Source organism: Grampus griseus (assembly GCF_964374135.1).
Source record: "Grampus griseus genome assembly, chromosome: 4".
Lineage (NCBI taxonomy): Eukaryota > Metazoa > Chordata > Mammalia > Artiodactyla > Delphinidae > Grampus > Grampus griseus.
Window position 1 is genome coordinate 111094125 of NC_138997.1, and position 26190 is coordinate 111120314.

Sequence of the window (26190 nt, forward strand, 5' to 3'; positions counted from 1 at the left end):
ATGTGTGTATATATATAAAATACACACATAAATATGTGTATACACTTATCTTGTATATTATTGTATACCATATATGTAAATATAAATTATAAGGCTGGCAAAAGTTTTGGTTGCTCAGGATAAGCTCTGGAATGAGATACAGTATGGTTTGTTACATTCAGAAAAATTTCTTTAAGGGAGAGATATGACAGAACTGATGATATCAGCACTATGTCAAATTTCAAGTTATTTCAAAAATGAATTTAAAAGTTCCTTAGAGCAAACAAAAAAAAACTGAAATGCATATGTCCTTTGATGTATAAACCAACCTGAGAATTTAAGAGGAGCTACAGAAAAACAGACTGGTAGGCAAAATAAAACAAAAGATCCCATGGATATTACTGCTGACTCTTTTAAAATATTCATAAAATACTCTAATTGTGATTTATAATAATGAAGATTTGCATCTAGAGCTATAATAACCCCCCAAACAGTATTTTCTAACTGATAGGTGACCTATGTAAGGGTAAATGTTATTCTTAAAAAAAAACCAAGGTATTTATGAAATTTCCTCTTAAACTTCAAGTGAGGTTTAATGTTGTACTTTGGCACACAACCATGTCTTATACAAATTTCTGTTTTACTGAAACTTTATACTTTTTAATTTTTTGCAATGAGATATTAAATGAAAATAGTCTTTTTCCCTTCTAATGCCACCATATTAAAAATTCTTATTCCTCTCCTATAGAATAGGATTTTTTAAATTTATCATATACTTTTAAATGACAATTCTCAAAGAATTCAGTGTAAGTATTTTATATGACACTATCATATTTCTGTGCAGCTGTTTATAAATAAGATATCTACTTGTTTTCAAAAAATTTTTCATAAAAGAGATACAGAGATGACATTTTATTAAGTCCCACACAGGGATATCCTTATTTTTTCCTTTTCGACCAGTCTTTCTGCTTTCATTCTCTTAGCAGGGGTAAGGAGAAGATGAAGGATAATGGGCAACAGATTTAAAGCAAAAGGTGTCCTCTGCTCACAAACCAAAAATGGCATTCTCAATTCCGTAACTATTTGTAATTTTCCATCAGGCTGCTAGTTTATTCTGAAGATGGAACTATAGATAAATATGCAGAGAGTCATAAATCTCTTGTCAACTAAAATGTGCCCAAACTAAATCATTTGGTGACATTAGACTCACGGCACTCAAAAGAAGTCGAAGTTATTTTACTGCAAATGAACCTAAATTAGATTATTTTCCATTATGAAGTTTGCCAGCTATAAAATTTGGCTTACTGTCTAAAGCCACAAGAATAAGCACCAACCTTTATGTCTAAATGGGAAGAGGGGGTTTCAAAAGAAGAGAAAGGAAAGAGAAAGGTAATTTTTAGGGCTATATTTGTGAATCATTTTATGTTTTGCTCACATACCCTGCTCTAGTAAAAAAAAATCTACAAGCAGCTTACTTAATAGATCTTGGAATATTTCTAGTAATGGTAGAACATTTTCTGTCTCAGGAAATATCTCCTTAGTCACATGATGCAAGACATTTTTGAAAATGCTCAGTGTATTTCCTACTACCTTTCAATATCCTATCATTAAAGTCATCCATGACAAAGATGTGCATTAAACTGGAAATATGCAATGTACTGTTTTTCCAAATATATAACCCTTAGAGTGAAGTTGCATACTCTCCTTCTCTCTTTGCTACTGTTGGATGAGAAAGGAGATTTATATTATATTCCCATTTGACAACTGGACTTCAGACTTTGATGCCTGTCTTCCTTTCTCTCCCTAAAAGACTTGCTGAATGTCTATGTGTAGTGGGACCATACATCCTAGTTTACCTGGAAGAGTCCCAGTTGCCAATGGTAGACTCAGTGTCTGGTGCATTTAGTGCCCCTTCAACCCTCAAAAATATCACTAGTTAGTTATATATTCATCCTAGCTATGTGTGGCACTACATTAAATGCTAGGGACATTACAGTGAAGAAGATAGTTCCCTTGCCTTCAAAGGATTTATAAACATATACAAGTAAACAAAAAATTGGAGAAATTTTCCCAATTTTATTTCCCAAGTTTATATGGTACGTCCCTCTATCTTTCCCTTTCTGACTTCCACATCTTCTAATGGTTCAAGTGTAACTATGCCTTGGTTTTATAAACAGTGTAACAATATGCTGAATGTTGCGGTGAAATTCCAGTGGCCGTTTTGGTGAACACACACATAGTACAGTGACTTCAAACAACAGTTTAAATGTTTTATAGGCCAGTTTTCTGGGTTGTTTCTTTCTTAAGTGCAAGATGACATTAAGGTATAGTTGGATTTTCCATGAAGGATTAGTTTCCATCCTTAGTAACTAAGTGGCTGCCTCTCCTCACGGGCCTGAACCTGCCTTTTTTTCTCTTCAATACCTTAAAGTATGTCTGTCTTGCAAGTTATAACCCTGTTTTCCAATATCACTGAAACTCTAATCAATCTATCCCTTTCAAATCCCTCCATTTTCTTCAATCCAACTGGCACTCTAAGGTTCTGAATCTAAGAGTAATTTTAATAATCACAGATAATCTTAGGGGGACAACCCTGAATTGTTTAATCAGTATATTATTTTTTAAAGTTCCTATGTGTTGGTATTTTATCAACTCGATGGTAAATTTGCTGGGGACAATTTGATAGTGCCAAAAATGATTATGAATATTCATTTCAGCAGAAGTAATTAAATTTATTATCTTCTTAAAAATGTCTGCAGGTAATAAGTTAATAGAACCATGATTAAAAAACAAAACAGAACAGGACATCTTGACTAAATAGATAATTTTTCTCTCTTCTGTAAGTGGCAAAGCATTGAGTCTTATAAGCATATAAATACTCTATTTTATGAAAAACTTTAAAATAAAGAAGTTTAAAGTTCTATTAGAGTATAATTATAAAAACACATTTTGGGACTTCCCTGGTGGCGCAGTGGTTAAGAATCCACCTGCCAATGCAGGGGACATGGGTTCGAGTCCTGGTCCAGGAAGATCCCACATGCTGTGGAGCAACTAAGCCCATGTACCACAACTAGTGAGCCTGCACTCTAGAGCCCGTGAGCCACAACTACTGAGCCCGCATGCCACAACTACTGAAGTCCAAGCGCCTAGAGCCCGTGCTCTGCAACAAGAGAAGCCACCGCAATGAGAAGCCTGCACACTGCATCGAAGAGTAGCCCCTGCTTGCCTCAACTAGAGAAAGCCTGCGGGCAGCAACAAAGACCAACACACCCAAAAACAAATAATAAATAAATTTATAAAAAATAAAAACATATAAAAACACATGTTTTCAAAGAAGATTTAATGTTGCTATTGAATATAGAAACTTTTCATCTCAGTAGAGACAATTAAACGACTAAATGAATACGCAGTATTACAATTAGCTGTTGAATTGATTGGTTTCATATGACACAGGAGTTTTCCAAAACTATGGGAAACAAAGTGTGTACGTGATATTTATGCTAATCAAAATCAATGTTATTTTGAAGTTTAAAGCTTAAAACACCATAAAACACAGGGGGACGGGAGGACAATCAAAGAGGGAAACCAAGAAAATGAAAACTGAGTATTTCTAATTCCAAGCCTAAAATACACATTTTGAAGAATAAATCATTGCTCTTCCATAAACTTTGGCAACCAATAATCACTGTACTGTTTCAGCTCATTCTTTAGCTCTCCATCCCTCTTTCTCTGGCTCCATGGACCAGATTTGACTACTGGCTGTTTTATCAATCCATTTTGCACTTTTTTTTACCTCAGTTCTTTTCCTTGTCCTCTGTCTTCAGAATGTCTTTCTCCCTTTCACCAAGCAAATTCCTACTCAAATTTCAAGTTCGTCAATAAGTATTCTGTCTCTTAAGAAACCTTTCCAGACATGCCGTTCCTTTCCTTTGCCACCAAAAACAAAGTTAAAAAATCAAAATAACCTCACCCCACTTCTTCCTCTGCGCTAATATAGTAACATGTATACTTATTTCATTGACTTATAATTAGTTATTTTCACATTTATTTCCTATATTTGGCTATGAAATCCCTTGGAAAAAGACTGAATATTAAAGTACATTACTGGTTAATCAATCAAACTAAATATGAGTCTTTTTGGCCTTTCTGACCAATCTCTCCAAATTTGTGCTGTGTACACTGTGGTTTCTCTTGTATTTCCATATATGAAACAGATATGGTCTTGCTTATTTGTATAATAAGCCTTTTCAAAGTGTATTAAAGAAGTTCATAGTTAAAAAGTATGAAAACTCCTCTTTTTCAACATATATCTAGTTGAAATACGAAACAATTTGTGGAGAAATGAAACTTTTTAGAGGTTAAAAATAGGAATCTCTACAGAACCAATATAGAAGTTAATGTAATGGAAGCTATCTAATATGGCCCTGTAAGAGCTGGCCATCTAGTGAGGCACCATCCAGCCATCTCATAAATAACATAACCAACTCATTTTATAAGTCCTATTTTAACTGTTTTTCTGAGAATTCTCCAAATATCTTCATCTTTCTTAAAGCACAGGCATCTAGCTAAGCACTATGCTTGTAGAGGCCTGACAAATTTGGAAAAAATTATTTCCAGGCTTTCACATATGAAAGTTCAGTTAACACTACAGGTTCCAAAGGGAAAAAAAAAAAGTTAAGACCATTTTATTTATTGTGATCTATATTAAAGGCAATGATTCCATGAGACAAAAAGGGTGCATATATTTTTCCTTTTAAATGTATCTTTTATACATTAGAACTGTGGCTATGTATCATATAGCATGCTATTACTCTTTATTTCAAAGTAATTTAAGGTGAGACATAGAAAGTGGATTCTGGTAAGATATGCTTAGGAGTGTTTTGCTCAAATGTTTTATTATAGTCAAAATTATTTGAAAAGCACATTTAATACATTACAGACATTTCACTGTAAACATGATCCTTGTAAAAGTTATATGGAATATTTTATAATGTGGTATATATTATAAATAAACACTATAAACTGTATTATTGAGAAAAATACAAATAAGCCCTATGGCATTTTTTTAAAAAAACAAACTTGAGTTTAAAATTTTGACTGTTCTTTCTATAAAAATTGAAGAATACATTTAATAAAAAGATAACAGTATTATTCTAAAAACTATCTTGCTAAAAATGTCTTTTTTATGTATTATGAGTCTTAAAATTTCTAGTGACATTTCATTGACTCCATACATTTAACCTACAAACTAAAAATATTAACTCTGAATCACAGCAACTGGGAAGAGAATTTGATTTATTCAACTCCTACGGAGAAAATAAAAGTGCTGTTTAATCCCTTTTTTTTAATTTTTAAATTTAATTTTATTTTTTTAATGCAGCAGGTTCTTATTAGTCATCAATTTTACACACATCAATGTATACATGTCAATTCCAATCGCCCAAGTCATCACACCACCACCACCACCACCCCCATGGCTTTCAACCCTTGGTGTCCATACGTTTGTTCTCTACATCTGTGTCTCAATTTCTGCCCTGTAAACCGGTTCATCTGTACCATTTTTCTAGGTTCCACATACATGTGTTAATATACGATATTGGCTTTTCTCTTTCTGACTTACTTCACTCTGTGAGACAGTTGCTAGATCCATCCATGTCTCAACAAATGACTCAATTTCGTTCCTTTTAATGGCTGAGTAATATTCCATTGTATATATGTACCACCTCTTCTTTATCCATTCGTCTGTCGATGGGCATTTAGGTTGCTTCCATGACCTGGCTTTGTAAATAGTGCTGTACTGAACGTTGGGGTGCATATGTCTATTTGAATTATGGTTTTCTCTGGGTATATGCCCAGTAGTGGGATTGCTGCATCATATGGTAATTCTATTTTTAGTTTTTTAAGGAACTTCCATGCTGTTCTCCATAGTGGCTGTATCAATTTACATTCCCACCAACAGTGCAAGAGGGTTCCCTTTTCTCCAGACCCTCTCCAGCATTCGTTGTTTGTAGATTTTCTGATGATGCCCATTCTAACTGGTGTGAGGTGATACCTTGTTGTAGTTTTGACTTGCATTTCTCTAATAATTAGGGATGTTGAGCAGCTTTTCATGTACTTCTTGGCTCTCTGTATGTCTTCTTTACAGAAATGCCTATTTAGGTCTTCTGCCCATGTTTGGATTGGGCTGTTTATTTCTTTAATATTGAGCTGCATGAGCTGTTTATATATTTTGGAGATTAATCCTTTGTCCATTGATTCGTTGGCAAATATTTTCTCCCATTCTGTGGGCTGTCTTTTCATCTTGTTTATTGGTTTCTTTTGCTGTGTAAAAGCTTTGAAGTTTCATTAGGTCTCATTTGTTTATTTTTGTTTTTATTTCCATTACTCTAGGAGGTGGATCAAAAAAGATCTTGCTGTGATTTATGTCAAAGAGTGTTCTTCCTATGTTTTCAGGTAAGAGTTTTATAGTGTCCAGGCTTACATTTAGGTCTCGAATCCATTCTGAGTTTACTTTTGTGTATGGTGTTTGGGAGTGTTCTAATTTCATTCTTTTACATGTCATTGTCCAGTTTTCCCAGCACCACTTATTGAAGAGACTGTCTTTTCTCCATTGTATACCCTTGCCTCCTTTCTCATAGATTAGTTGACCATAGGTGTGTGGGTTTATCTCTGGGCTTTCTATCTTGTTCCATTGATCTATGTTTCTGTTTTTGTGCCAGTACCATATTGTCTTCATTACTGTAGCTTTGTAGCATAGTCTGAAGTCAGGGAGTCTGATTCCGCCAGCTCTGTTTTTTTCCCTCAAGACTGATTTGGCTATTCGGGGTCTTTTGTGTCTCCATACAAATTTTAAGACTTTTTGTTCTAGTTCCGTAAAAAATGCCACTGGTAATTTGATAGGGATTGCATTTAATCTGTAGATTGCTTTGGGTAGTAGAGTCATTTTCACAATATTGATTCTTCCAATCCAAGAACATGATATATCTCTCCATCTGTTGCTATCATCTTTAATTTCTTTCATCAGTGTCTTATAGTTTGCTGCATACAGTTCTTTTGTCCCCCTAGGTAGGTTTATTCCTAGGTATTTTATTCTTTTTGTTGCAATGGTAAATGGGAGTGTTTACTTAATTCCTCATTCAGATATTTCATCATTAGTGTATAGGAATGCAAGGGATTTCTGTGCATTAATTTTGTATACTGCAACTTTACCAAATTCATTGATTAGCTCTAGGAGTTTTCTGGTGGCATCTTTAGGATTCTCTATGTATAGTATAATGTCATCTGCAAACAGTGACAGTTTTACTTCTTCTTTTCCAATTTGGATTCCTTTTATTTCTTTTTCTTCTCTGGTTGCTGTGGCTAGGACTTCCAAAACTATGTTGAACAATAGTGGTGAGAGTGGACATCCTTGTCTTGTTCCTGATCTTAGAGGAAATGCTTTCAGTTTTTCACCATTGGGAATGATGTTTGCTGTGGGTTTGTCACATATGGCCTTTATTATGTTGAGGTAGGGTCCCTCTATGCCCACTTTCTGGAGAGTTTTTATGATAAATCGGTATTGAATTCTGTCAAAAGCTTTCTCTACATCTATTGATATGATCATATGGTTTTAATACTTCAATTTGTTAATATGGTGTATCACATTGATTGATTTGCATATATTGAAGAATCCTTGTATCCCTGGGATAAGTCCCACTTGAGTGTATGATCCTTTTAATGTGCTGTTGGATTCTGTTTGCTAGTATTTTGCTGAGGATTTTTGCACCTATATTCATCAGTGATATTGGTCTCTAACTTTCTTTTCTTTGTAGTATCTTCGTCTGATTTTTGTATCAGGGTGATGGTGGCCTCATAGAATGAGTTTGGGAGTGTTCCTTCCTCTGCAATTTTTGGAAGACTTTGAGAAGGATGGGTGTTAACTCTTCTCTAAATGTTTGATAGAATTCACCTGTCAAGCCATCTGGTCCTGGACTTTTGTTTGTTGGAAGATTTTCAATCACAGTTTCAATTTCAATACTTGTGATTGGTCTGTTCATATTTCCTATTTCTTCCTGGTTCAGTCTTAGAAGATTATACCTTTCTAAGAATTTGTCCATTTCTTCTAGGTTGTCCATTTTATTGGCATAGAGTTGCTTGTAGTAGTCTCTTAGGATGCGTTGTATTTCTGCAGTGTCTGTTGTAACTTCTCCTTTTTCATTTCTAATTTTATTGATTTGAGTCGTCTCCCTCTTTTTCTTGATGAGTCTGGCTAATGGTTTATCAAGTTTGTTTATCTTCTCGAAGAACCAGCTTTTAGTTTTATTGATCTTTGGCACTGTTTACCTTGTTTCTATTTCATTTATTTCTGCTCTGATCTTTATGATTTCTTTCCTTCTGCTAACTTTGGGTTTTGTTTGTTCTTCTTTCTCTAGTTCCTTTAGGTGCAAGGTTAGATTGTTTATTTGAGATTTTTCTTGTTTCTTGAGGTAGGCTTGCATAGCTATAAACATCCCTCTTAAAGCTGCTTTTGCTGCATCCCATAGGTTTTGGATAGTCGTGTTTTCATTGTCATTTGTCTCTAGGTATTTTTTGATTTTCTCCTTGATTTCTTCAGTGATCTCTTGGTTATTTAGTAACGTATTGTTTAGCTTCCATGTGTTTGTGTTTTTTATGTTTTTTCCCCTGTAATTCATTTCTAATCTCATAGTGTTGTGGTCAGAAAAGGTGCTTGGTATGATTTCAATTTTATTATATTTACTGAGGCTTGATCTGTGACCCAAGATGTGATCTATCCTGGAGAATGTTCCGTGTGCACTTGAGAAGAAAGTGTAATCTGCTGTTTTTGGATGGAATGTCCTATAAATATCAATTAAATCTATGTGGTCAATTGTGTCATTTAAAGATTGTGTTTCCTTTTTACTTTCTGTCTGCATAATCTGTCCATTGGTGTAAGTGAGGTGTTAAAGTCCCCCACTATTATTGTGTTACTGTCAATTTCCTGTTTTATAGCTGTTAGCATTTGCCTATGTATTGAGGTGCTCCTATGTTGGGTGCATATATATTTATAATTGTTATATCTTCTTCTTTGATTGATCCCTTGATCATTATGTAGTGTCCTTCCTTATGTCTTGTAACAGTCTTCATTTCAAAGTCTATTTTATCTGTTATGAGTAAGGCTACTCCCCCTTCTTTTGATTTCCTTTTGCATGGAGTATCTTCTTCCATCCCTTCACTTTCATCTGTATGTGTCCCTAGGTCTGAAGTGGGTCTCTTGTAGACAGCATATAGATGGGTCTTGTTTTTGTATCCATTCAGTGAGCCTGTGTCTTTTGGTTGGAGCGTTTAATCCATTCATGTTTAAGGTAATTATCGATATGTATGTTCCTATGACCATTTTCTTAACTGTTTTGTTTTTGTAGGTCCTTTTCTTCTCTTGTGTTTCCCACTTAGAGAAGTTTCTTTAGTATTTGTTGTAGAGCTGGTTTGGTGGTGCTGAATTCTCTTAGCTTTTGCTTGTCTGTAAAGCTTTTGATTTCTCCATCAAAGCTGAATGAGATCCTTGCCGGGTAGAGTAATCTGGTTGTAGGTTCTTCCCTTGCATCACTTTTAAGTATATCATGCCACTCCCTTCTGGCTGGTAGAGTTTCTGCTGAGAAATCAGCTGTTAACCTTATGGGAGTTCCCTTGTATGTTATTTGTCATTTTCCCTTGCTGCTTTCAATAATTTTTCTTTTGCTTTAATTTTTGCTAATTTGATTACTATGTGTCTCGTTATGTTTCTGTTTGGGTTTATCCTGTATGGGACTCTCTGTGCTTCCTGGACTTGCGTGGCTATTTCCTTTCCCATGTTAGGGAAGTTTTTGACTCTAATCGCTTCAAATATTTTCTCGGGTCCTTTCTCTCTCTCTTTTCCTTCTGGGACCCCTATAATGAGAATGCTGTTGCGTTTAATGTTGTCCCAGAGGTCTCTTAGGCTGTCTTCATTTCTTTTCATTCTTTTTTCTTCATTCTATTCCGCAGCAGTGAATTCCACCGTTCTGTCTTCCAGGTAACTTATCCGCTCTTCTGCCTCAGTTATTCTGCTATTGATTCCTTGTAGTGTAGTTTTCATTTCAGTTATTGTTTTGTTCATCTGTTTGTTTGTTCTTTAATTCTTCTAGGTTTTTGTTAAACATTTCTTGCATCTTCTCAATCTTTGCCTCCATTCTTTTTCCGAGGTCCTGGATCATCTTCACTATCATTATTCTGAATTTTTCTTCTGGAAGGTTGCCTATCTCCACTTCATTTAGTTGTTTTTCTGGGGTTTTATCTTGTTCCTTCATCTGGTACATAACGCTCTGCCTTTTCATCTTGTCTGTCTTTCTATGAATGTGGTTTTTGTTCCACAGGCTGCAGGATTGTATTTCTTCTTGCTTCTGCTATCTGCCCTCTGGTGGATGAGGCTAAGAGGCTTGTGTAAGTTTCCTGATGGGAGGGACTGGTGGTGGGTAGAGCTGACTGCTGCTCTGGTGGGCAGAGCTCAGCAAAACTTTAATCTGCTTAAATGTTGATGGGTGGGGCTGGGTTCCCTCCCAGTTGGTTGTTTGGCCTGAGGCAACCCAACCCTGGAGCCTACCTGGGCTCTTTGGGGGGGCTAATGACAGACTCTGGGAGGGCTCACGCCAAGAAGTACTTCCCAGAACTTCTGCTGCCAGTGTCCTTGTCCCCAAGGTTAGCCACAGGCACAACCTGCCTCTGCATGAGACCCTCCAACACTAGCAGGTAGGCCTGGCTCTGTCTCCCCTGGGGTCACCGCTCATTCCCCTGGGTCCCAATGCACACACTACTTTGTGTGTGCCCTCCAAGAGTGGAGTCTCTGTTTCCCCCAGTCCTGTCCAAGTCCTGCAATCAAATGCCACTAGCCTTCAAAGTCTGATTCTCTAGGAATTCCTCCTCCAGTTGCCAGACCCCCAGGTTGGGAAGCCTGACGTGGGGCTCCGAACCTTCACTCCAGTGGGTGGACTTTTGTAGTATAAGTGTTCTCCAGTCTGTGAGTCACTCACCCAGCAGTTATAGGATTTGATTTTACTGTGACTGTGCCCCTCCTACCGTCTCATTGTGGCTTCTCCTTTGTCTTTGGAGGTGGGGGATCTTTTTTGGTGAGTGCCAGTGTCTTCCTGTTGATGACTGCCCGGCAGCTAGTTGTGATTCTGGTGTTCTCACAAGAGGGAGTGAGAGCATGTCCTTCTACTCCACCATCTTGGTTCCTCTCCTCATGTTAGCTTTAAAAATAACAGCATTATACTGCTGTCTTATGTTTAACTGAGGATAAAGGAATCACCTTTTGTGTTGCACAAATACTAACCTGACTATTTTCTACGTTTAATTTTGTCAGTTTGTCTTTGGTGACTGTTTGACATATTTTGCAATGAATAGCCCCTGAAATCTCCTGGTATCATCCAAGGTATTATTAAATCTGCTCCTTTTGGTATTATGGAATCTTAGAGTATACTGTCAACTCTATAATAAACATTACTGATAAATGATAGTAAGAAATCTATGAATAAGTATGGAACATATCCTTATTAAGATACAAGGTATACATTTACAGAACACCAATTCATAAATTCCTGGAAGATGATATTACATGACTCTTGAAGTTGGATGCCTTTACTAAATTAACCTACAAGCAGAAGGTAAGTTCCTTCCTATAAAATATACTTGTTCTTAATTATAAGAAATCAAAACAAAAAGTTGTTGCCCTCTAAAAAAAACATTCTTAAGTTAATCCCAACTATATATAAGTCCACATCCTAGGAATGTACAGGGACTTGGATATATCCATTTTAGGCCAAATCATTTCAATATACAAATACAAATCAATAGAAATTACATTTCAAAACTAACATAGAGACAATGGATCATTACTTCAATTTCTAGCACCCATCTATGTGGTAGACACAGAGAACCGTGAATGCTCACATGCCTCGATGTGTTTGTAAACACAAACACTAAGTTTTTAAAAAGAATTTTAATATTTTTCTCTATATACTAATGTAAATGATGATGGAAAAATTGTATGTGTTGTGCTATTTATCCATATTCTTTTCCTCTTATTTTCAGTCTCTTTATCTTTTTAATTTACATTTCCCTTTCTGCTTCCTTTCTAATTATTTTTTTCATTATATTGACCTCTGGTACTCTAGTTTTATACTCATTTCTAACTAAGTAAAAATATTGCTAATTGAGACCCCACTTACTCAGAATTTTTGATAAATCAGACACAGCTTGTAGTTTTCCTGCTTTATCTATTCAAATTGAGTGAATTAAATGAAACCATAATGACACAGGTATAAATAAACAGCATCAGCTTTAAGTTGTTTAAAGTTTAATAGAATTAATAGGATATACATATAAGTAAAAAGGTCTAAATGAAGGGGGTGTTGGATAAGTTTCATAAAAATGGTAAATGGGGAGACTGCAACCAACTTTGTAGTCTGTTCCAAAAGAAATACGAAACTATAAGAAAATTCCCTGTCCTTAAAACATTAAAATCTTCTTGAAAATATAAGACATAAAATGATATATAATACCATGACAATAATTATATTATCAAAAAATTGTAATAATGAAAATAGTAATAGTACTAAAAATAATATAGTAATAATTATTGTTATTGAAATGAATGTTTTTATGTGCTAGGTATTTACATATCTTATAATGCTTAACCTTTACAACAATTTTTATTTCAGATATGAGGAACATTATACCTAGCCAACTTAAGTTATTTGTTTAAGACTCACAATAAGTAATGAAACTTAAATTTGAAACAGTTTGTCTGATTCACAAGTGTTTATTATTAAACTTCTGTTACTCTACTTTAAAAAATGAGCTCAAAAACTTATATAAAAGTTTGAATGTGGCTGAAGTAGTCCTGAAAGAATTCACAGATGGGTTATGCTACGTCTTGAACTCTGAAGGAGGAGGTGTCTTTTAGGAAAGAAAAGAAAGTGGGAGGATATTTTGGGTGATCGAGCATGAATAAGATGAATGAGAAGTGTTTTTAATATTCTATTTACTTACACAATTAAACACTGTTTAAACTTTTTACTAATTCATGATAGGCTTGCTCCATGGTGAAGCTTTTTGTGGGCAATGTTAATAGTGAGAGAAACAAACAGCTGGACTTTTATTTTCTTAAACTGGCATGACTGAATTTGAACCAAACTGAGATTAGATATTAAACAGTCATTAGCAAAATACCATAATTCTTTGTGGACTTGAAGAAGAGACTAAACTTAGTGATCTTTTCACGTGTTTTAGTGACACACTGTAACCATATATATATATATATTTTTTTTCTGTACACGGGCCTCTCACTGTTGTGGCCTCTCCCGTTGTGGAGCACAGGCTCTGGGCACGCAGGCCCAGCGGCCATGGCTCACGGGCCCAGCCGTTCCGCGGCATGTGGGATCTTCCCGGACCGGAGCACGACCCCGCATCCCCCGCATTGGCAGGCGGACTCTCAACCACTGTGCACCAGGGAAGCCCTGTCACCATATTTTATTGGGTCAAAATCATAAATTTAACTGAGTATTGGTCACTTTTGACATAAGTGCTTTCCCTATAAAAAGGCAAAGAAACACACTTTCTTACCTTGTATTACATGCGAGTTGTCTTTCAAGAAGAAGTTATACAGGTATTTGGGGATAAAAGCAGACATACAGGCATAAGCCAAGGCTAAGAAAGAGTAAGGCAAATATAACAAATTAGTTAATGAGGTAAAAGATCAGCTGTCATTCACTCACTTAGCACACATTCCTTGAATCTATTTTTAAACAAGAGTTATGTTAATAACTGATGGAAGCACAAAATTTAAGGGGAAAAACCCTGTACCATTTAAAACAGAAAATGTTTTGGACAACAGAAGATAACCACCTTACAAACTTTTCAGTTTCAAACTACTGCAGCAGCAAAAAAAAAAAAAAAAACCCAAAACAAACAAAAAACCCAAAAAACAAAAATAAACAACAAACAAAAAAGCAAACTACCGCAGCAATCATTATCCTACAAGAATAAAAACCTTTTTTATCAGAACTTTATGCATTTTTAAAATCTCTAAACATAATCATTATTAATGAGCTATATAAACCTCAAGATCGCTAATTTTTGTTGATGCAAAGAGCCTGAGAACTTTGGATTTAGAAACACTAGCAATAAATTGTTCTTTCAAACACAGATCCTTTACAATTTTTGGATCAGTATGTGTGATAATGAGCTATGCTTAACTAAACACAACAAAACCTAGTCTAAAGACTAATGCCAGAGAACAGGCATTTAAAAATGTAGTCAAATAGTAAAATTTTAGTTCTCTGGGATTATGCTATTGCTACTCAAATTCCCAAAATCTATGAAAATTCTGATATGAAATAGAATTTGAAGAAATGGAGATTCTGAGATTGAGGCTTCTAAGGATTTATGCTATATATGGTAACACTCTCTATATGTGATATCATTAGAGATATTCGCAATAAATATTCAAATATTTATTGAAAAACCTACTATAAAAGGCATTATATGAGGGAACAGAAAACAAAACAAAAAAAACCCTTGTCATTTAAAAAAGCTGCTAAACAAAAAAAGGGTTACTATATTAGTATATAAATAACTATAATACAAAACATACAGAAGATAAATTTCTGGAAATACAAAGTGCTATATGGATTCAAGAGGGTAAGAAAAGTCTTCATTAAGGAGGTGGTGGCTTAAAAAATAAAAGGAGGTAGTGGTTGAAATAAAAGTCTCTGGAGGATAGAGTATCAATATTGTTTTCTTTACAAATTGTTCAGAAAGTATATATAGACTAAAACTAATCTCTAAAAAAGTCAGAATTTTCTCCAAAGTTTCATAAAAATAGTCACCAAAGTAGATGAATGCATTTAGAATAATCTATCAGGTTCTCCCTAAATCTCCAGTCACAGCTGAAACTCTCCAGTAATAAACTAATCCTTCACATCCTCTAAAATGAGTCTAATAGATTATTTCACAGAAATGTACAATATCTACTAGGAAGAGAGCAAGAACCTTACAATGAAAATAAAAAACTTTCACGTTTGATTAAAATATTTTAAAATAATATGCACAATAATTATTTAAATGATAAATAGGCTTACCTTCATTATTGAAATTTAAATAGAGAAATGGAGCACAAAGTGAGTCAAGACCTGATGGAGAGAGGTTGGGGAAAGAATTCAAATAAACTTAATCCAAGAGAATTGCAGATATATACCTTATTGAGTTCTCTGCATTACTTCTATATAGATTAAGCATTGTACGTTATTACCCATTCAGAAATATATTACGTCATGGGTTATTGTGAGGAATAACTGATGGTGACTGGCATAGAGTAGATGTCCAAAATAAACCAACCATTATTATTATCAAGGTTATTATGAGTTGAAGAGAGAAATATAGTAATAGAAAAATGTAAAAATGATAGAAGGCTTGCATATAGTACCTGACTGTGTGATCTTGTCAATCACTTAACTCCAGACAGGTTTCCTTATCTAGGAGATGAAAATTTTTCTTACATGTTTCTCTGGGATGATGAAAAAAAATTCTTTAAAAAATTGTAGGGCTTCCCTGGGCGCAGTGGTTGAGAGTTCACCTGCCGAGGCAGGGGACGCGGGTTCGTGCCCCAGTCCGGGAAGATTCCACATGCTGCGGAGCGGCTGGGCCCGTGAGCCATGGCCGCTGAGCCTGTGCATCTGGAGCCTGTGCTCCGCAATGGGAGAGGCCACAACAGTGACAGGCCCGCGTACCACAAAAAAAAAAATTGTGAAGTAAAATACAAATACATGACATATTTCTTTTATTAATAATAATGCTATTCATACACTGTCATGTTAAAAGAATGTATATAAATTTATCTGTAACCGTCAGAACTCTAAAATGAACAGAGCTAGGAAAAATAATAGCTTCATTTTCAGGTTTGGCCAGAAATAGACACAGAATTGAAATATAAGCACTATTATAACAAATTCAAAAATAAGACTATGTGGAATGGATTTCTCATTCATGAATTTATCAATGACCACAAAAACAGTAATGAGGAAAGCTACAAATCAAGGATATGGAGCATTAAAGATATTTTTTAAAAAAGAGAGAAAAAAATGAGAAGTTCAGGGTGATATCCTATTCCGCAATTCCCAGTAACCCTGATAAGCATAAGTTGTAGATCATTAAATGCCAAGAATGTAAACTTGCCGCAAATTATTTATGGTACAAAATTATTTTATTATTTGCATAAGTATTGAAAAAGTGTATTCACAAAGATTACAATAGCACAAAATATTCTTTATACTTTCCTAATCAACATGACAGCAAGTTGTCTCATTAAATGTCTTGCATTTAAATGATATTCATTAGACATTTAGACAAAGTTAAAAAAAAAGTTCTCATGTAAACCTCTCAAAAAATAGAGCATAGCTTTAGTATTGACTTTTCTCAAAGCCAAGGATATTTTGATATTTTGTTTTGATTTTAAAAATTGTCAGTCATGCAACATGTTCCTAACACTTCAAAAAGTGTCTTAGTAATAGGGAAAAACAGTTACCTTGCCAATATACAAGATCAGGATGAGACACAACCCAGGCTTTTAATACACGCCTAAATTTTGCATGACCTTCTGGTGATGACAGCAGTTCATCATACTGATGACAACGAGGAATATCCACTTCAATCTGTAAAACAGCCAAACAATAAGGTAAAACTATAATGGACTGATTGCCAATAAATCCCAAGATAAGGAAAAGGAGAAATTGTATTATGAAATTCTGAATAGGCAACCTCCATAATTGTGGTGTCTGAAGTTTTTGAATTTTATACTAATCCACTGGAAACACCAAAAAGTTGTAAGTATACTTAAACAAGGAAAGCAGACTACTTCTTTTGAAAAGGTATGTATTAATTTAGTTTTAAAAAAACCTTCCTTTACATTCTGGTCTAAATAAAGGACAATTTCTTCAGACAAAAAAGTACATTATTAGGAAAAGTTGCTTGGCCTAAACTCCTAAAAGGAACAGTTTTAACTCACTAATGAGTTAGAGTAGATCTTAAAGAGGTAAGAGTTATGCTTCTCTAACACCATATGCATATGATGGCTGCTCGGTATTCATAATGAAAGGAAGAAAATTCCTCATGCCTTTTTAAAATGTAAAGACTGGGCAGACTTATCTTAGGTTGTTTAAGAAAATCTAAATCATACTTGTCTATCTGTAGGAATTGGAGTATCTTTATCAATTGCATCATACTTGGCATGAATAGCCCCCTGCAAAAAATAAGAGAAGATATATTACTTTATCATACCCTTAATAAATTATAAATTTAGGAAAAATCTATTTATAAATATCTATCTTTGAAAACATACCCAATTATAGACAGGCACACTCAAACCCGAAGTATACTCCTTAGAAAAATTTTCTACATCTTTGACAGTCTGTGATGAAAGTCTGAGACAATTTACCATTTTGCTAAGGCAGACATTTGAATTAGACACACTGGAAGACAAATGTGTTGAATGAGTCATGTGGCTAACGACCATGCTTAGCCAATCTCCCAGCCTCCACAGCAACACAGAACACAGCCTTGCTGTTCTCTATTCACTGTTATCTCACGCATAGTAAATTTCATGAAGAAATTTTTTTTAAATTCCGGGGAGGGGAGTAGGGTTCATCCACAAGAAATTTCCCTGTTAAAGTTGGTAATGAAAGCAAAAGTAAAGTGAAACTGTTTAAAGCAGTGGTAGTTCAGCACCAGGAAGCAGAAGTTTGGGATGAATTAAAGAGTGGAATATCATGTAGTTATAAAATCATTAAGGAACTAAAGGGATCATTTACATTTTTCAGTTATACCATTACAGAAAGAATAACTGAATAAACCACTTCAAATGTTTGGTCAGCGTCCCAAGCATGGAACACTTCTTATTAGTCTGGTTAACCGTAATGGTAGAGAAACAGCCAGGAATTTGGGGTTCAAACTCTGTGCTGTGCCAACTTCTCTGGCACATCTATTTAATGAAAGATTTGGACAACCTGACCTTGGAAGTCCTCTTGAATTTTAAGCATTATATGGTTCTACAATTCTAACTATTACTGTATGATAGAACACTAGACATTCTTGTAAAGCAACCAACCAAAGTCAAAGATATTTAGAGACTCTCATCAAGGGAATCAGGAATGAAGGAAGGAAATCTTTCAACAGAGAGTTAAAAGGATTAAAAATATTTGGGGAAATTCACACACACAAAAATAGGTGATGGACATCCATAAGATATCTATAAGAAAATACATGAAGGCAAAATGACAAAGAAATTACAGAAAATGAAATAATCTGGCAGGATTTGGCCCATTATCATGACTGCTCTTCTCTGATAGCACTGCAAGTCACCCCACTAATTTTGTGACACTTTTCCTTTCCTCACTGCCACAGATAAGGTGTTGTAGAAGATAAAGTAGCTATTTCTCTTAGCAGCATGCTTTTGGTAAGACAGATGTGCCAAAAGGCACTAAATCATTATGTTAATGATTTCTGACAAGGTTCAAATTAGTATGGAAGATTTTTCCAAATTTAGATAGCATTAGTTATAAATAGGCAATCCAATTCCAAGATGAACATACTTTATAAGCAGGACTATAGACTTATAAATGATATACATATATTCTTAAAATATTTTGATTTTAAAATAATCAAGATAATTTCTGTGAGTCCATTAAATACATTAAATAGAATAAATCTAACAAACCATCAATTATCAATTATGTTTTTCTATTCTATCTAGTCTATATTCTTTTCCTCTACTCCGTTCACTTAAAATTGCCAAATATTCTTAATGTTCATATTTTACTACATAATTTTCTAGCAACTTGAAAAGTACACATTCAGAAAGCACTTTCATTCTTTTTTCCTACCACTATTAATCAGCTTCCAACCTTCTCTTTTCTTTTTTACCTCAACTCCCAGAAGAGCAGCCCAGGTGAAACCTCTCATAAGAGGAGGAATATCGACTCTTGCTTCTTTCCAGATTTGATTTTTTTTATATGGATAAGCCTACAGATAAAAAAAGATATGAAAAATATCTCAAATTACCAGTGTCATCTTTTTAGTCTAGACAGATCTCAATATACCAGTGAAAAAGTTGAAGGTGAACTGTAATACATTTCTAAGTACCTGAAATTACTTTGATGTTATTAATACATATAAATTAGCAGTGCAATGGTTCTCTATCTTCTGTAAATCTCCTATTACACAATCAAAGAGAGGAGCTGATTCTACTATTTTTAATCATTCCTCTCTATTATGTGCTCTGGGAGAATTAAGAAAGGCTCATAATGAGAATAATATTACCAGTCTCATATGGGTAAAATAATGTATGTAAGGCACTTTGTAAAATATCTGGTGATATAGAAAGTATTAAACAAATATGTTATTATTATGGTTTCTTCTATATCTTTGCACATAAATTTGTCATTCTGTAAATTTGTATGTTAGGAGAGATTTCTAGAAGAGAATTACTAGGACAAAGGGTATGGATGTTGTTAACGCTCTTGATACATATTTTCAATTGTTTTACAGAATGTTTCTAACACCTTACACTTACTCTAAAAGAGTGAGAGTTCTGGGGGCTTCCCTGGTGGCACAGTGGTTGAGAGTCCACCTGCCGATGCAGGGGACACGGGTTTGTGCCCCGGTCCGGGAAGATCCCACATGCCGCAGAGCGGCTGGGCCCGTGGGCCGTGGCCACTGAGCCTGCGCGTCTGGAGCCTGTGCTCCACAACGGGAGAGGCCACAACAGTGAGAGGCCCGCGTACCGCAAAAAAAAAAAAAAAAAAGAATGAGAGTTCCAATCTCAATATACCTTTATTCACTTTGCTAATTCAGTATGCAAGAAAAAGTTATTTTAATTTTTTTCATTCCTAGTAAGGATACACATTTTGAATTGATTTACTGACTAGTTGTAGTCCTGTTGCGTTTTTTATCCATTTCTCTGTTTCGATAATAGTGCTTTTTCTTTTGGTTTTTAGGTGTTCATTTACTTATTTGGCTGCACTTGGTCTTAGTTGCGGCACGCTGGATCTTCATTGCGGCATGCAGGGATCTTTCGTTGTGACACATGGGCTTCTCCCTAGTTGTGGTGCACGGGCTCTAGAGCACGTGGGCTCAGCAGTTGCTGGGCACGGGCTCCACAGCGCACAGGCTCAGCCGCTGTGGCATGCAGGCTCTCTAGTTGTGGTGCGCAGGCTTAGTTGCCCTGCAGCACGTGGGATCTTAGCTCCTTGACCAGGAATTGAACCCATGTCACCTGCATTGGAAGGCAGATTCTTACCAACTGGACCACCAGGGAACTCCCCTTAGGTGTTCTTTAAATAGTACAGATAGTAATATTTTGTCTAATATGATTTTGCATAGATTTCTGCATCTTGTTTACTTTTTAATTTTATGTACTATGAACAGGTATCATTTTTATAATTAAAGTTAATCAGAAAAGATAGGTCATAAGAATTAGTGTTCTCATGACATCAAGATTCCCTAAGAATTACCAATGAAATAAAAAATAAGGATTGTATGTGGGCTCTTTATAACACTTTACAGTTTAGAATCTCTACCTTTAGCAGCCTGTCAAAGAGAATGATTCTGTTTAGTTGGTACTCTGTGTCCCTCTCTCGGATGATTAAAGGGAGAGTGGCAGCTGCAGACAGCTCATTATTGCTGTTTGAATGAGGTAAATTAGACTGACTGTAAAAAAGAAACAAAAGCAGAAAAATTGACAAAAGGTATAAAAATTTTTAAAATTAAAAACACCATATTTTTGTGTTATTTTTAGGAAATACTTTTCAAAGAAAATGTACAAGCTTCTTACCAGTATAATATAGACAGAAAGGAAAAATAAGTGTAAAAGGAGACGATATACTCACTCATCTTCAAGTAGTGGGTAAAATGCTTCTCCATCAACATCTTTTAATCTCTGTGAATTCAGAGAGAAAGTATTTGTGATATTTAGGTTCTGAGACAGAAACGCTGATCCATATTTAAAAGGAAAAATACATTAAAATTATGAATTTATAAAGGTACCAAGAAAAGTATAAGATAGAATCTAAAATTCATTCCTAACATAAATATGCAAATATACCATGCCTCCAGTGATTAAATCTGGCTGTGAAGAACCGTTTTTTTGGTTTTTGATTTTTTAACCTCTAGGTATCTCTTGTAAAGGTTAGACACCTATAATAATTGTTGTCCAAACACAATTCAGAAATACTAAAATTAGTATCAAATTTAATAAATGGATATTTTAAAATTATATGAATATTATTTTAAAATGTACTTTTGCATACATATCCCTCAAAGTCAGATTTATTTTTGTTTTGACATTAATACAAACTAAGACAAAAGTAAGGTGCTAATAAAAAGGATTCAAAAGAATTTCTCACATCATACTTTGAACATAGATGATTCAAATGGCTGATAAATCAACTGACAAAATTCAATTTTTATTTTTTTCACAAAGTCATTATAATAAATGTTACACCAAATGATGACATTGCCAGAATTACAGATATTCTCCAAAAACATAAGAAGGTAGGCAGTAGTAAAGTAAAATCTTAGACAAATGCTAAGCAGGGTGATTAAAGTTAATGCCACCCTGCCTGCTGCCCTGCTGTTCAGTTCAACTTCCAACTAGAGGGCAGCGTGTCTGCTCCTCTGGGGACCTACACAGAAGATCGAAGTCGCTGTGTAGCCAGCATCGACCTTCTGCTGATTAGAGTCACTGTGCACTCATCCATGTGAGTTATTCCCAGAATTTTTAAAAGCCAAAGAAAACCCAGCACAGAGAATCTGGCAAACATTGGATTTATGCCTAACTTTTCTCTAAAATTTGACATGTGTTTATCCCATTTTGCCCTTAAACCTTGAGGTATTTCTTTCACGTATTAAAATTCTAAGTTGAAAAATAAGATTTTACCCAATTTTTACTGCATTATTAACGTACATATTTTTTTAAAGCTTAGGTTTTACTGCGCTGAAAGTCATAAATATTATTAGTAACTTGTCTGCTTTTTTTCTAGTTAAAAATTTAGCATATTAAGGGTTTAAAAAAGGCAAAAATACTTATACAGAAAAGTATAAGATAAAAATTATTATTTGTTTTCTACATTATTTTAAAAATCAACATTAATATTTTTTCTGAATAATTATAGAAAAAAAGTATTTTAAATTTCAGAAGTGGAAATGTAAGGGAACTGAGGAAGTAAATAAAATGGAAGCCTACATTCAACTTGTATTCATATAATTTGGATTATATTTAAATTAAAGAAACAAATTAAGAGTTAAATACAATCAGTTGAAACCATATGTTTTGGATATACTTTATTGTTTACCACCTTGTATTGCTACTTATTTTGTCCACTGTACACATTCTTTCTCTTCAAAGAGATGATAAGTTTAGGGTATCAGGTGTAATCATCATATATTTTAATTTTCTGTTCCTGGCATTATAGCAGATAAGAGATTCTAATATCTCCCTATTGTATAATGTGTAAAATATTAAATGACAGGAAAAGCCTAAAAGAGTAACAAAAATGCAATGACGTAAGACACAAAGCTGGGTTTACAGAGAAAGGAGGTAAACTAGCACTAAAGTATACTTACTGATAACTGTGGCCTAGGGTTTTAGAGCACAATGGGACACAGGCTCAGGCACCTGATTAAAGGGGCAGCCAAACTGGAGGCGACCCTGCTACACCCCAGTAAAGACAGAACTGTGTGTATGTGCTGGCGGTGGGGTGGGGAGAGGGCTCTGAACTGCTAGCCTAGAGACAGACAACAAGGGAAATTATCTATTTTATCTTTGGCTATAGACAACAATAAAAAGGCTAGGAGTTTTAGCTTCCAGTCCAACAGTCAAAAGCTTGGAAGTTATCCCTCCTGCCCTAACAGCAAGAAAAAAAATGGAAGAAACTGAAAATCAACAGCTCTTTTTAGAGCCATCAGGATCAGGGCAAAAATGTTCCCTGGAAAACTGGAGAGACAGGCAAATATAGACAATCACAGCTAAGGTGGAGCAGAAGCTACTGCTGGAGCCTGGTAAGAACATTTGAAGGGTAACTGACTAATTGCTGCAGATTTAGCAAGGACTAACCTGAGAGAGAAAAACTTCTGGAGGCCCAGCCCTAGGGGAAACTCCACACTTCCTTGAGTTTTACCTCCATAGCCAACAGGTTCTCAGGGTGAAAGTCTAAGAAAAATCCCCTCTTGTCTCTTGCAGGAGGAGGGGCAAAGTAACCACTTTTAAACTGCTCCCAGAGTACCCTGTTGTCAAAAGTAAAGGCCTGCCCTCAAGGGAAACCATTTTACCAGAGTCTAAATGACCTGGGGTAAGGCCCCTCTAGTCTTTGATGTGGGGATAAGAAATACCCAATTCCAGCTCTCTCTAGCCTTCCTGTCTCACCTAAAGAAATGGGGAGGGAAGCTGAGAAGCTCTGGCCCAGAGACAAAGGCTCACTAAAACACTGAGACCTAATGATAAGATTATCCCTCCAACCTTATCTCCCTCCCCTATCTTATCTCCATATATAGAGTTCCTGTATAATACAGGGAATTCCAGCTGAAAGAACTGCAAGCCTCAGACCCTATATAAAAGAGTCTCCAGGGAAACCCAAAGGCAGTAAGGAAGATGAGAACAAGGACACTTGAGAAAACTTTACCCTCTGACAAAAAAGCTACACAACAACTAGATAAACATGAAATCTTGCACTAAAGGTCTATTTATGATTGTTCTTCTTACTAATATATCATGTTGGGTTTTCAAAAAAAAATTGTTAAGCCCTGCTAAAATGTAAAAAAAAGACATTCAGGACCAGATTCACATATGGTAGACATTTTGGAATTATCAGACCAGGAATTTTATATAAATAACTATGATTAAAAAGGATAAAAATTACATCAGACGGGTCTCCAGAAAGCACGTAAGCAAAAAAGAGAGTGGGGTGAAATGTCTAAAGTACTGAAAGATAAAAACAACCAAACTAGAATTCTGTATCCAGCAAAATTACACCTCAAAGTAAAGAAGATGGTGGTGCAGGGGTTAAGAATCCCACATGCCATGGAGCAACTAAGCCCGTGTGCCACAACTACTGAGCCTGCACTCTAGAGCCCACAAGCCACAACTACTGAGCCCGTGCACCACAACTACTGAAGCCTGTGTGCCTAGAGCCCATGCTCTGCAACAAGAGAAGCCTCCACAACAAGACATGCCGCCGCGACGAGAAGCTCACGCACCGCAACAAAGAGTAGCCCCTGCTAGCCGCAACTAGAGAAAGCTTGTGTGCAGCAATGAAGACCCAATGTAGCCAAAAATAAATAAATAAATAAATTTACTTTAAAAAAAAAAGTAAAGAAAGATCCAACTCTACGTTGTCTAAAAGAAACCCACTTTAAATATAAAGACATAGATACATTAAAAGTAAAGGGATAAAGATATACCATGGAAACACTAATTAAAAGAGAACTGGAATAGCTATATTAATTTCAAACAAAACAAACTTCAGAGTGAGAAACATCATATATACACATACACACATCCTATTTATAAGACCAACAATTTAATATCTTAGGAATAAATCTGATAACATATATAGACACTAAAAAGGAAATTTTGATATAAAATAGGACCTAAATAAATGGTATATCTACACCATGTTCAAGAAATAGGACTCATATGTTGAAGATATCAATTCTCTACAAATTCAATGCAATTCTAATCAAAATCCTATACTTTTAAAATGAAATGACAAGATGATTATAAAAATCAAATAGAAGAGCTCCATGTTAGAGAGTTCACGTTAAAGAACAAACTGGGCATCTCCCCTGCTAGGCATCAAGACCTCATATAAAACCATGTATTAATATAGTGTGTTATTGGCTAAGGTTATACCAATAGGTCAAAGATCAGAATAGAAAGCTCAGAAACATATCCACACATACATGAAAGAGCTGATATTACAGATCAAAAAACCAAGAGTGAATTATTCAATATGTAGTGCTGAGACAAGGGATTATTTCTTATGAATGAAATGTGATTTTGGATATCTACCTCACATCTTACTAAAAAAAAAAAAATACAGGTGAATCAATGGACAAAATGTGGAAAAAAGGTCTAAATCTTTTAGAAGAAAATACAGAAGAACTTCATAAAAATATATTTGTAACCTTGGTAAATGTTAACATTAAATTTAAATGTTACAATAAGCAAAATATATCAAAACATATTTGACTATAAAGAAAAGCATTGATAAAATTAAGAACTCTATTCATTAAAAGACACCATCAAAAAGTTAAAGGAAAAGCCACAGATGAGAACATAAACGCACCACATACAGGCATACCTCAAAGATACCGTGGGCTTGGTTCCAGACGACCATAATAAAGCAAATATCACAATAAAGCGAGTCACACAAATTATTTGGTTTTCCAGTATATATGAAAGCTATTTATACTATACTGTAGTCTATTAAGTGTGCAATAGCATTATGTAGAAAAAAAAAAGACCATACATGTACCTTAATTAAAAATACTTTATTGCTAAAAAAACTGCTAACTGGCACCTGAGCTTACAGCAAGTCATAACCTTTTTGCTGGGGGAAGTCTTGCCTCGATGCCGAGGGCTTGCTGACTGACCAGGCTCACGGTTGCAGAAGGTTGGGTGGCCCTGGCAACTCCTTAAAATAGGACAGCAATGAAGACAGCCCCATCAGTTGACACATCCTCTGATGAATGTTTTCTCTGTAGCAGGCAACGCTGTTTGATAGCATTTTACCCACAGCAGAATTTCTTTCAAAATTGGAGTCAAGCCTCTCAAAACCTGCTGCTTGCTTTATCAGCTAAGTTTAAGTAATATTCTAAATCCTCCGTTGTCATTACAACATCTTCACGGCATCATCACCAGGAGTAGATTCCAACTGAAGAAACCACTCTCTTTGCTCATCCATAGTAAGCAAATCCTTACCCGTCATTTAAAGTTTGATCATGAGATTGCAGCAGTTCCATCACATCTTCAGGCTCCACTTCTAATTTTGGTTCTCTTGCAATTTCCAACACATCTGCAGTTCCTTCCTGCCCTGAATTTTTGAACCTCTCAAAATCTTCCATGAGGGTTGGGGAATCAACTTCTTCTAAATTCCTGTTAATGTTGATATT

General features: G+C 35.1%; 1 protein-coding gene across 2 annotated transcripts in view; it reads right to left on the bottom strand.

Moving 5' to 3' along the window:
• The window catches only part of TBCK (TBC1 domain containing kinase), a gene marked incomplete at its 5' end in the record, with an annotated part of 228033 nt that overhangs the window by 135788 nt on the left and 66055 nt on the right, over positions 1-26190 (bottom strand). For both annotated transcript variants that reach the window (XR_014296711.1, XM_082653866.1), the window contains 7 exons: positions 13594-13677; positions 15111-15161; positions 16553-16679; positions 17204-17266; positions 18946-19044; positions 20601-20730; positions 20910-20959. Coding sequence is in view for 1 of the 2 variants with exons in the window: in XM_082653866.1 (XP_082509992.1) it covers positions 13594-13677; positions 15111-15161; positions 16553-16679; positions 17204-17266; positions 18946-19044; positions 20601-20730; positions 20910-20959 (604 nt within the window). The remainder of the gene's footprint in view (positions 1-13593; positions 13678-15110; positions 15162-16552; positions 16680-17203; positions 17267-18945; positions 19045-20600; positions 20731-20909; positions 20960-26190) is intronic.